Source organism: Rana temporaria, chromosome 2 (genome assembly GCF_905171775.1).
Source record: "Rana temporaria chromosome 2, aRanTem1.1, whole genome shotgun sequence".
Classification (NCBI taxonomy): domain Eukaryota; kingdom Metazoa; phylum Chordata; class Amphibia; order Anura; family Ranidae; genus Rana; species Rana temporaria.
In genome coordinates this window covers 341,728,878-341,742,342 of record NC_053490.1, presented here as the reverse complement: position 1 = coordinate 341,742,342, position 13,465 = coordinate 341,728,878, and the positions used below count along the sequence as shown (strand labels likewise).

At 42.9% G+C, this 13,465-nt stretch overlaps 1 protein-coding gene and 1 pseudogene across 1 annotated transcript in view; one reads left to right on the top strand and one right to left on the bottom strand.

Annotated features, from left to right (window-relative positions):
- Window positions 1-13,465, top strand: part of MAPKAPK2 (MAPK activated protein kinase 2) — an 86,487-nt gene that overhangs the window by 53,279 nt on the left and 19,743 nt on the right. Inside the window, exons 7-8 of the mRNA XM_040337533.1 lie at window positions 2,098-2,222; window positions 12,333-12,418. Of these exons, the coding sequence (XP_040193467.1) occupies window positions 2,098-2,222; window positions 12,333-12,418 (211 nt within the window). The remainder of the gene's footprint in view (window positions 1-2,097; window positions 2,223-12,332; window positions 12,419-13,465) is intronic.
- On the bottom strand, window positions 73-326 carry LOC120927098 (annotated as a pseudogene).

Here is a 13,465-nt window from a genome sequence, read left to right as displayed (position 1 = left end):
GTTGTTAATATGCAAAGTGTTCTCTGAATGGTGTCAGGCCAAGTGAGTGACCTACTGTGTGTCTTTTTTTTGTTTGGTCAGTGATACTTTATCCAGCGGTCATGTTTGATGTGATCATATTGCCAGACGTAGCTCAAAGCTACATAACCAACAAGTACCATGGCAATCCCTCCAATGCCCCCTATTTTCACATTGTTGTATTTGTTATAATATCGATCATAACCCCTTCTCATAGTGAAATTACAAGTGGCAAGCCAGTTGGGCAGCTGACTTACCTTAACATCCAGCAGTCACTTCTCAGCTAAAGGTGCCAGCTTGTCTGCCATTTTGATGTCTGGAATGACACTGAGGAGGATCGGGCAATGCCAAGTACTGTATCACCTCCTCTAACGGGAAGGAAGCACCTACTGTGTGTCTTTAGTAAGCAGAAGTGCAGGATCAGATCGCTACCAATCAATAACTATCTAAAAAAAGAAAAAAAAATACCAAACCTGGAATTCGGCTTTAACTGTTACCACATGTTAAAATACTCTGTGCTATTATTATTATCCTTTGTGATGTGATCTTTCATTAAAACTTTTGGAAGAAAATTGTCGATCCATGGTGTGCTGGTGAGTATGTACGCTTGTTATCTCTTACCAGACTTCCAACACCTGAACAGCAGCATACATTAAATAGTTAAGGCAATCAAAGGCAAGACACTGGCAAAACGGCGAAGCGCAAAGCATGTGAGCGTGAACTTTGCAGTGTACAAATATAGATTATTTGTCGCAGTAAGTGGGCTTAGCACTATATGACCATATAGTGTGACCAAACCCCCGTATTTTTGACTATGTTCAGGTGTTTTTAACTAGCCTTGCAGCATAAATGTCATTTTTGCATGTGTGCGCTATAATCTGTTTTGTACAAATAGATCATGCCATGTGCAACTTGGATAGGCACCATACAAAATACTCCACAGGCAGATAAAAATGTTATATGGAGGTTGAGCATAAAAAAAAAATGGCAAATGCACTGTATTTGTATTTCACAAATGGTGTAAAAAGTAGTAAATGGCAACTGAAGATGAACTGGTGCAGCTATGGATTACAATGGTATAAGCACTATAATAATCTCCAGACTTTGATCTGTGAATTGTACAAATGGTTCATGTCTGCATACAACATGGATAAGCATGACACCATGTGAAATACTCCACAGGCAGATGAAAGTCAATTCTATGGAGATTGAGCATGAGACGGGGCACAGATGCACTGTTTTTGAATTTCACATGCATAGTTTTGAAATGGCAGCCAAAGATTAGCTGTTGGCTAATTAGAACTCCCTGCTCAATGACTGAACCATAAAAGTAGAAGCAGCCATGGACTACAATGGTATCTGTTCCAGGCTATGGGAATGCAAATGTCCGTTCCATGTAAATAATCGCTCCATAGAATATACAAATCCAGAGGAGAATTTTTTTTTTTAGACATGGAAATCAAGCAGCAACACTGCCAGAAGCATGCATGCAGGTATTCACTATAGATGAGAACATGGCATATGGGAACAGACTGATATAATAAAGCACTATTTTCAGCTGCCATAGTAAATCCACTGCTTCAAATGCTCTGCTGAAAAAGGAGGAACGTTCAGGTGAACTTCCCAGGTGAAAGTCTCGGGTACACAGGGATAACAAATCTCCAGGTGCATGGCTGTCCAGAGCATCATACCCCCACTTCAGCAGCTTCTTCAGCCATAGAGGAATAAAGAATTAACAAAAATATACACACAATTCAGGTGGAGGGGGAAATACTCCTCGCTGCGCTGTTGTATTCTGACAGTAGGGACTTCTCCTCTGTTGGAATATAATATACTAATCAGCACTGCAGCCGATTGGCTGCAGTACTGATTGAGCAAGAATTTTCCAACATTCCTGTTTAACAGAAGTTGATCATTGGATTGACTTCTATCTAGTGGGGATGGATTAAATTGCAGCTTGTCCATGCTGAACTGGCTGAATTTTGATCCTTCTGTGGTTAGCCGAAGTAATTTTATTTTTGTATGACAGTTTAGTTGTAAACTTTTTAAAGTTTATGTCCTTCCTTCCTTTTATCACAGACTCTGTGGATATCCACCATTTTATTCCAACCATGGACTAGCTATATCTCCAGGAATGAAGAAGAGAATCCGCATGGGACAGTATGAGTTTCCTAACCCAGAGTGGTCTGAAGTGTCTGATGAAGGTGAGGTTTTAACCATTTTTTTATTTTTTTTGGTGGTGTGTTTGGTTTGAGCATATTTAGCACCTTCTATGGTTTGGTCGTTTTGATGGGTTGTCTTCCAACTGATTCCTGTTTTTTCAATAAAAAATACAATCTCGCAGTCGGCAGACTCTCTTGCAGAGCTACACTTATCACTTTAATCTTTTTAGAGTCTGGTATTTTATGTGTGTCAGGTGCTTGCATTCTGTACTGCATGTTAAGTTTTCATCCACTGGCTGCTACATGATGTAAGCTAGTGGTTCATGAAACTTAATGCTGTCTCAATAAAGCGGAACTAAAGTTCTGCTGTAACTCACTTCAAGCAGGCAGGCTTTTTATTGCAGAAGAGACCTGCAATGTCCTGTATGCCTTGATGATTCACACACATCCCACCCCGGGCGATAAAGGGACCTGAAAACCCGGCACACAGAATTTGCCGGCACCGGCGGGACCATTGGAAAGGTGAGTGTTTCTGCCTCTAGTTCCGCTTTAAGTTTTCATAAAACAGCCACCACTCCTGATACTCATATGTTCTACCAGAATGTCCAAATCTTCTGTCTTGAACAGTTTTCTGCTTCAGTCGCTAGCTTTATTTGCTCTGTTTTAAAACGGAAAATAGGGAAAACTTTATTTTTGATTTTAGTCCCTTTCCTTTTTTTTTTTTATACAGCAATTTTTTTTTTTTTTAATTTGGAGTGGTTTAATAAATCCAAAAGAAAGCTCTATCTTTTCTCAAAAAATATAATTTTTGGTATAGTGTTGCATGAGTCCTTTTTCAAAGTAAATTGCAGCTCTAGGAATGAGACCATAACCTCCACCATTCACACACAAGAAGAATGTTGTGACCAGGCTCCCACGATCGGTTGTAAAACACACCAGATAGTTGGACCTCACAACATGAAACAGGTCAGTATGTATCTGTACAGTTGACATGGCTGAAACACAGGCGTGTTGGATCTCCAGTCTTCCTCCTCTGAGTTGTACGATACCCCCAGTCACAGCCAACGACCCCTAGTACACAGCACAATGCCCCAGTCCAAGCCCACAGAACAGATTGCCTGCAACTGAACAGCTCTTGCATCAAAAGGTCCCCCAACAAGGCCCTCTTTCTGTCCGTGCACATCCTGGCTTCCTTCATTCTTACAAGTTGTAACGGAATGATCTGTGACAAACAGACTTTTGCAGGATGAGGGGTACTCATGTGCCAGCATCACTAATAACTCTTGGGTCTAAGGTCACCCTATGTCCCTTTTGGGCATAGGGTGACTGAGAAATATTAATTAGAAATTACATGAGCTGGGACATAACTGATAATTCATATTGCAGGATATCTTGAGATATTCAAGTGATTTCATGCTGACCCACAACCGGTCAATAGTGACTCATTCCTCTGTTTAACCTAGGCTGTTGATATGCTAAGTCTGCTACTGTAGTAATGAAAGCTGTGATTGCATTCCATTGTCCATTGTGAGATGCTAATGCCACTGTTTTGTGTGAAGATGCTATTGAGGATATATATGTGTTGTGAGTTAGCAGTCTAAAGGTCAGACGTCTGACTTAAGAAATGTGTATTATGCAGGTGAGGGGAACTTGTCGGAGACGTAACGTCTGGGGGATAATTAACTCCTCAGAATGTCCTTATGTAAAATAATGTGATTGAAGTGCCATGTGGGTGGCATTGATTCATTGTTCACTTGGGTTCTAAAACTGTATATAAGAAAGCTAAGTTACCATTAAAAGTGTTCATACATTTTGACTCGGAGAACGGAGCTTGTCGTTATTTCTGGGGAAATGGGATGTCTGATGTCTGCTAGATTGTGGAGTGTCCGATAAACGGTCGTGACCGATGGAAGGGAAATCGTAAACAGTGGTGACCGTTACACAGGTGAACTGTACTCCAGTGGGTGGCTAGAGACCACCATCTGTATGGCTCACCCATAGGAAGAAGCTCTGTGGAAGGGAAATGAGCATCATACCAGATAGGATTTTCTAGAGGTGTTAGGGGACTAAAAGCACCACTGCACCAAAGGTAGCCTTGTTCTTTAGATATCCTGTCGGCCACAACAATAAATAAGTTCCCTGTCTGTATACATGGCGATATTCTCTTCATCCCATGTATAGAAACAGGACTAGTGTCAGAATTGTGGTTATTAAGTGCTTTGCCAGAGCTCTCTTCTTCACAGTAGCACATTCTCTGAAAAGTGATCCACAGTGAATAACTTTTCAGAGTGTGGCTAAGCAGACAATTTTCGGTGTTCAGGAGGCAATCATGCTGCCTCTCAAATACCTGTGGGGGTGTGTGTCCCCCCCCCCCTCCCCCTTTCGTCAAGACAATTTTAATAAAACAAATGCGTCACAACTGTGAGCCAAGCACTTGGCTCACGATTGCGACACAGCCCTATTGACTTGTGTGGCTGGGTTTGACAAGAGGTGCCATCTGTCAACTCGACATGCTGTTTAATTTTGCCAAAAAGCAAATCATTGTGGCTTTGGCATGTGAACAGACCCCCTCCAGCTGTATTCTGGTGGGGTTTCAGGGGACAGCTCAACCACCTGTTTTTTGGTGCTGTAATCTGACATTGTTAGACAGTGGCTACATATATTCTCCATGGTCCCACCTCACTTGCTTACTTAGACTATGGCATAGAGCAGTGCTCATGTCTGCAACTAATGTGCACTGCTTGTTCCAAGCTATGAGGAGAAAAAGAGGCTCAGGAGCTTACGGGGTGTGCTGAAAACAGATCAAGAAATATTATCATGTCAAATGGATTACAGGGCTATTAAGTAGTGGATGTTTATTCTAAAAAAAAAAATTAAAAGTAATTTTCTCTCCTGCTGGTTGAACAAAAGAAAATGATTTGCTTACCATAGCCACACACTCGAGGTATTGTATTTTTGCAGTGGGGATATTTCCCCGCTGTCAGAATACACTCAAGCTCTTGTACCAAATTGTGTTGTAACTGTCGGCCTTCATTTTCTAAAGCGCTGCTCAAACTGTTGGCGCTATATAAATCCTGTATAATAATATAATAAAAATCTGATTGAAAGAAATTGACTTGTGTATTAGCAGCCTGTCTATTCATTGATCGAAATTCACCTGGTTCAGCTGAATTTCAATCCATGTATGGCCAGTTTAAGTGTATATATAGCTGGATTCAGGTAGGGCGGCTCACTTTTGAGGCGGCGTAGCGTATCGCATATATGCTACGCCGCTGTAAGTCAGAGAGGCAAGTGCTGTATTCACAAAGCACTTGCCTCATAAGTTACGGCGGCGTAGCGTAAATGGTCCGGCGTAAGCGCGCCTAATTCAAATGAGGATGAGGGGGGGCGTGTTTTATGTAAATTACTCGTGACCCGACGTGATTGACGTTTTTTACGAACGGCGCATGCGCCGTCCTTGGACATATCCCAGTGTGCATTGCTCCAAAGTACGCCGTTCCGATTCGCGTACGACTTACGCAAACAACGTAAAAAGATAGGCCTGTTCCGACGTCCATACCTTGCATGGGCTGCGCCACCTAGGGACCAGCTTTACGTTTACGACGGCGTATCTCTAACGTAATCGGCGTAACTAATTGCGATGGGCGCACGTACGTTTCTGAATCAGCGTATCTAGGCATTTGCATATTCTACGCCGAACTCAACGTAAGCGCCACCTAGCGGCCAGCGTAAATATGCACCCTAAGATACGACGGCGTAGGAGACTTACGCCGCTCGTATCTTAGCCTAATTTAAGTGGATCTGGTTTCCAGAATACGCTTAAATTTGCGACGGCGTAGATTCAGAGTTACGACGGCGTATCTACTGATACGCCGGCCTAACTCTGTGAATCTAGCTAATAGTTTAGTGTCACTTTAAAGTGGAAGTAAACCCTCCTATCGTTTTCTGCCAAGAAAGCTGCCATCCTGGCCTCTGTTTAATCTTCTTTTATTTGATTTTAAAGCATACAGATAATGGACACAAGAGAAATCCACATTTGATTTAACACAGGCAATTAACACAGGAAACGTAAGGGAAGGAAGAGATACTTTCCAGATATGTACCATCGTCAACTTAAAAATTCAGTTTATGTATTTCTCCCAACCTGCAGCCTCTCCTTCCCTCTATAGACTCATAACTCTCCATATTATTAACCATCAATAGTCATTAATATAGTCAACCCTAGTCATAATACTCCTCCTCTTTAGTCTTTTAAATTCCACTACTACCCATGATTGGGGATATAAGACCCCCTTACCTCAAGGTAAACTCCTGTCCTCAAGGCAGTGGGGAAGCTTTCTATCTCTCTCTTTCCGTCTCCTCTGCTTTTTAACCCCCCCATCCCACCCCACCCCCAAAGGGAAACCCCCCCCCCCCCAACAACGCTCCTCCGCACCCCCCAGCACCATCTCCACCTGCCTCCGTCAGCTTGCGTCAATAAAGGTTTTACCCTCCTCTGAGTATTTAAAACCATTCCATTCCGCCCATGTCTCCAAGTAAACCCCCCGCTTCTGCCGCGAAGTCCACACTAAATCCTCCATTCTGTTCAACTCTTCCACGCGTTTGAGCCACAGCCCCACCGACGGGGGCTGGGTCTGCTTCCACATCACAGGAATACAGGCCCTTGCTGCATTCAAAAAATTACAAACCACTGACTTCCTATACTGTCTGACTGGTATATCCGAGTCCTGTAACAAATAAAAAGTCCACTCCCCCGGTAGCTCCTCCTCACTGAACCTTTGCACTATTTCCCGTACCTTTTCCCAGAAACTCTGTATTTTAGGACAAGCCCAAAAGATGTGTATTAACGTTCCTCCTTTTCTCCCACACCTCCAACATCTATCTGGCATCTCTGGGTAACACCTATTTAAGATGGCCGGGGGTACGATACCACTGTGATAGAATCTTAAAATTCATCTCCTAAACCTTTACACATGCTGAGGATTTAAATACCTTTTGTAGTATCTTATTCTTTTGCTCCTCTTTAAAGGCCCTACCCAACTCCGCCTCCCATTTGTTATAGAAAGGTTAAAGAAAGCTTGGGAATTGCAATAGGGAGTGTCTAAAAGAGGTACAGAAATTTTGGTAAAATATTCATTTTAAGAATGTTGCACCTCCCAAACCACGAATGATACCCCTTCTGCCAACCATCCAGGAGGATCCGCACTTTAGCTAATAATGGTACAAAATTAAGCTTATAGACTTGTGTAAGATCCGCCGGGATGAAGGTCCCCAAATATGTCAGAGCTGTGTCTGACCATTTTAAGTTTGTAATTGACTTTCAGACTTTTCAAATCTTTCTCTGGAATCGCCCCCCTCCCCCCAGACTTTAGATAATTGATCTTAAAATTTGATAGTTCTCCATATATGAAGCAAATTGGGGAGGGATACCATCGGGTTGGTTAAGTTATACATCATATCATCCGCGTATGCTGAGATCTTATATTCTGTACCTCCCAGAGACACCCCCTTAATGTCTGGATTCAATCGAATCCTGCTCAGTAAGGGCTCCACAGATGGGGCAAATAAAAGTGGGGATAACGGACACCCCTGTCTTGTCCCATTCGCTAACTTAAAAGATGGGGACAACACTCCGTTCACCCTAACCTGAGCCGTCGGCTGGGTATAATTACTTGAGATCCACTGTATCATCCTATTACCGAACCCCATGTGTCTCAACACCACAAACATAAACTGCCAGTTTATCCGGTCGAAAGCCTTCTCCGCATCCGTCCCCAAAAAGACACCCGGGGTTCGGGACTGGGTGACACAGTGGACCAGTTCAAAGTCTTAATTGTATTGTCCCTTGCTTCACGCGACTGCACAAACCCAACCTTGTCTTTATGGACGAGGCCAGGCATGTGTTGTAAACGCATTGCCAAAATCTTGCCGAAGAGCTTCAGATCCGTGTTAAGTAATGATTTTGGTCTGTAGCTCCCACATTGAGAGGGATATTTCCCTTCCTTGGGTATGACCGGAATCGTAGCTTTCAACGATTTAATATGAAAGGAACTTGTATCTCCTAAACCATTGAACATTTTTACCATAAATGGTCCCAAAATCGGGAGAAGAAGTCCTATAATATTTAAATGGTAACCCCATCTGGTCCGGGAGATGTTTAATCTTCAACTGCCATGATGCTGCACATGTGATCTTAACTTGGGTGACCTATATCTACTTAAAGCATTTTAACTGTAACCTCGTGCCCTTCCCAGTATTTAACATATTCTGGCAATCACAATAACATGTTTGAATGGTCCAGAAGGATTTTCTTCTTGCTAAATTTTAAACTATAGGTTGTGGCAGATATTTACTGCTTATGTTTTTGTATATCCCTTCTTTTTTACACTTTCTCCTAAATGGTAGGGACTGCAATTTTAAAATTCACCACTAGATGTCTTGAGTTTTCTACATCTTTTCAATATACAAAAATTAGGTTTTTATTTTATTTTTTGTTACAGCAATGCCACAAGTACAGATATATTGGATACATTTTTCTTTCCAGTCGATTTTTTTTATTGAATGTTTATCGGAAGTATAAACCTAAATAAAGGCATTTGAGTTATTCAAATTCCATTATACAAAAACATTTTCCATTATTTTACATTGGCTTAAACCACACAGTGCATATTTGCTGTAGTCATTTAACACAACAGAGAAATGAATCCTAAAAAAATATCCATACTAGTTTGTCATAATATTGTAGATTGTGCTAAAGGGGCTGTGATGAGGCTGTGCAGTCATGTGACACAAAAACAAAAGATAAAAAAAGAGGAAAACAAATTTTTTATTTTTTGGGGGGGGGGGGCAAAATGTGTTTTGCCCAATGTATTTATTTCTATTGTATTACACTGGGGTTTTAATAAATAAAAAAAGCAGTGCAGTGCTAAAGCAAACACATGAATAAGTCCAAGGGTGTAGAATGTTGAGGCCAGAAGATGACAATATAGAGCAATCGGAGAAAGGTAGGAAGACTCCTTAAAGCGGGGGTTCACCCTAAAAACAATTTTCTAACATTACATTGAGCTGACTCTCGACATTGACAGTATGCCGATTTTTTTTTTTTTGCTGTACATACCTCTTATAGCTATTTTCTTACCCGGCTTCCGGGTAGTGCCTCCCGCGGGAGTGGGCGTTCCTATGCAGCAGTTGGTGATTGACTTGATGACAAAAACGATATACCTATATATATACCCCCCCTCCCCCTCCCCCTATGCAGCAGTTGGTGATTGACTTGATGACAAAAACTATATACCCCCTCTCCAGACCTCCCCCCCCCCCCCCCCGGTCGCATATGGAGCGGCACGAGTTGCCAAAAGAAGCCAAGCGTCGATACGGCGCCTGCGCACCGACGTTCGGCTTCTTTCGGCAACTCGTGACGCTCCTTATGCGACAGGGGTGGTAGTTTTTGTCATCACGTCAATCACTAACAGCGGGGGAGGCACTACCCGGAAGCCGGGTAAGAAAATAGCTATACGAGGTATGTGCAGCAAAAAAAAAATCGGCATACTGTCAATGTCGAGAGTGAGCTTAATGTAATGTTAGAAAATTTGTTTTTAGGGTGAACCCCCGCTTTAAAGTGGTTGTTTTAAAGCACCCTGTCCACCACTTAAAGCGGGGGTTCACCCTAAAAACAATTTTCTAACATTACATTAAGCTCACTCTCGACATTGACAGTATGCCGATTTTTATTTTATTTTTTGCTGTACATACCTCCTATAGCTATTTTCTTACCCGGCTTCCGGGTAGTGCCTCCCGCGGGAGTGGGCGTTTCTATGCAGCTGTTGGTGATTGACGTGATGACAAAAACTACCACCCCTGTCGCATAAGGAGCGTCACGAGTTGCCGAAAGAAGCCGAACGTCGGTGCGCAGGTGCCGTATGGCGTCTCAACGTTTGGCTTCTTTCAGCAACTCGTGCCGCTCCATATGCGACGGGGGGGGGGGGGGGGGGTAGTTTTTTTGTCATCAAGTCAATCACTAACCGCTGCATAGGAACGCCCACTCCCGCGGGAGGCACTACCCGAAAATAGCTATAGGAGGTATGTGCAGCAAAAAAAAATAAAAAATCGGCATACTGTCAATGTCGCGAGTGAGCTCAATGTAATGTTAGAACATTTTTTTTTAGGGTGAACCCCCGCTTTAAGTGGTGGACAGGGTGCTTGAAAACAATCAATGTGCGTCAGTTTCTGTGTCTCCTCCACCAGAGATGCAAGCCTCTCATCTTAGCAAATGGACCTCTGAACAAACAGCAGGTCGATCGTCTCAGTCTGTTAATGGCCTCCAAATTCGCCTATAGACATTCATGTAAAGATGTAAAAAACATACATGGTGCTCTCCATATGTCTATGAGCGAATTTGGAGGCCATTAACAGACTGAGACAATTGAGTGAAGGCTTATGTATGAAGACAGCTTCCCTCTCATCTTCACATTTACCCTGGTTAAGGGAGTGTTTGCGTGACCTGCGGTTTGTTCAGAGGTCCATTTGCTAAGATGAGAGGCTTGCATCTCTGGTGGAGGAGACACAGAAACGGACGCACATTGATTGTTTTCAAGCACCCTGTCCACCACTTAAGGAGTCTTCCTACCTTTCTCTGAGTGCTCTATATTGTCATCTTCTGGCTTCAGCATTCTACACCCTTGGACTTATTCATGTGTTTGCTTTAGTTTTAGTTTCTTAGCACTGCACTGCTTTTTTATTTATTCTGTACTCGGGGACTTTTTATATTGACCTTCAGTGTTCAGCTGCTGTTGGTAGGATTGTCTTTGCGCTGTCTGATTTTCTTTATTAATGGGGTTTTAATGCATTAAATTTACAAATACTTTAGGTTTTACCAGGTGGATGTTCAGTCCTCCTCTGATGCCTGAACAGGTGGGCGGTACCGCTAAATGATCCATCTGTGGTCAGCTTTAATCCGATCACTAAGGTTTTATTTACCTTTTTGACATAAGGAGGTTAGGTGGTTCAGATACAGAATAAGCATTCTACCAATCCTCAGATGTGTCTGAAAGCAGACGACATTTCTTATCTGATCTTTTCTCCAGCTGTAGTGTCCTGTGAGGCAAGCCTGCATGCCTTGTACATGATCATGACCATAGAAAACGATGACCATATGGTCCTTACCTTGCTCCTTTGCTCAGGATGACTTTGATTCGCTGGCAGGGGTCTCCAAACTACAGCCTAGGGGGCCAAATGCGGCCTTCTGCAAGATTTCATTGAGCCTGCAGCTGATGTACACTGTTTCTGCTCTGAATGGGACTCTAATGGAGACCCTGATGTAAGACGTTACTCTTGTGTTGACTGTAATGTAACAGTTGCGGGCTGTGATGTAAAGGGTGACTCTGAAAGGGACCCTGATTTAAAGGGGACTCTAAAAAAAAAAAAAAAAAAAAACGTTCATGCTGCACCTTTCTCCTAAATCTTTATTGATGACTCCACTTTTCTTGAAATTTCCCTGCTGTTCTGAATCATAGCGTATATGCTTATAAAAGACCTCCAAATAAAACATTTTAAATGGTATCCATTTATGAAATGGAGATCTCTCGCCCTCGAGATCTCCATCTCGCAATTCGCATTTGTTTTTTCGGGATTGCGGGGGACAGATCGGACACTTTTGACACAGGAACAGATGATCTTGCTGTACTCTGTCAGAATGGGGATATGCTTTGTTTACATTGACATCTCCTCACTCTGCCTCTCTGAGGAGTGAACCCAGGTGGCTGATGGACAACGTAGCCTTCGGATCCGCATTGGTTTCCACCCTCTGTGCAGCGGTGCGTGCGCCCACCGCAATTCGTGCACCGGTACATTGTTTTGCGCTCTGCCACAGTATGTATGCGGTGGGTGGTCCTTAAACGGTTATTATGATTTTTATGTGTACTGGTCCCCCCCCCCCATGTCAATTCAGATGAACAAATGCAAAAATGTTTATAGTCCAGCCTGGGGTGGCAACCATGGCCCCCTCCATAGAGGCTGAAAAAAATGCAGACACCTTGTCTAGGATTGGTAAGCTGAAATATAATGCATTTCTAATTTGGGGTTGATACACATTTTGCTTTTTTTCACAGCGATCCGTCGGTGGGAATTTGTCATAATTTTTTCTCTTTCTTTTAGTGAAACAGCTGATTAGAAACCTTTTAAAGACTGATCCAACGCAAAGAATGACTATCACAGAATTCATGAACCACCCATGGATAATGGTATGTAGGCACAATATATAGCTACTGAGCAGGAATTGGCAGTAAATAGTTTAAGGAAAATTCCAATAAACTTGAAGGTTACAAAACCGAAATAAAGGGGCACAAAGGCCTAGTGCATTGCCTAAAATATAATGTATCGAATACAAGAAAGTTGCCTGGTCAGAATCCAGGCTTAGGTTGCCACTGTCTACAGCACCTTGGGATGATATGGATGTGCGGTCACATGGACCCTTCCTTCATACTGCATTATCTTGGGAGCCAGGATGGGCTTTCTCCCGACTAGTACTCCCACCGGTTGATGTGCCTGAGCGGCATGCGATACAGGTCTCTTGGGTCACACTCGCAAAGTGCCATGCTCAAAAAGCAATGTAATCGGAGTGGTCAGGATTTAGATATGTATCACCAAGACCCAGGCATCACTTTTTTGACACATTTCGAGAAATGTACTTTCTTCCTCAGAACATAGCTTGTCTGTATGTGGCATTACCTTTTTATATAATAACTCTACAACCAATGCCAAACAAACCCATCTCCTTAACCACTTAAGTGCCCAGCCGTGGATCGCGGGCGCGCGCCCGTGACCCAGTCCGAAGCTCTGTTCCCCCGCGGACCCGATCGCCGCTGGAGTCCCGCGATCGGTCCCCCGGAGCTGAAGAACGGGGAGAGCTGTGTGTAAACACAGCTTCCCCGTTCTTCACTGTGGCACTGTCATTGATCGTGTGTTCCCTGTTATAGGGAAACGCGATCAATGACATCACACGTCCAGCCCCCCTACAGTTAGAAACACAGATGAGGTCACACTTAACCCCTTCAGTGCCCCCTAGTGGTTAACTCCCAAACTGCAATTGTCATTTTCACAGTAAACAATGCATTTTTAATGCATTTTTTGCTGTGAAAATTACAATGGTCCCTAAAATTTGTCAAAATTGTCCGATGTGTCCGCCATAATGTCGCAGTCATGGAAAAAATCGCTGATTGCCGCCATTAGTAGTAAAAAAAAAAAAATACAAAATAGGGGATAGTTTTATTGCATTTTTATTAATTAAA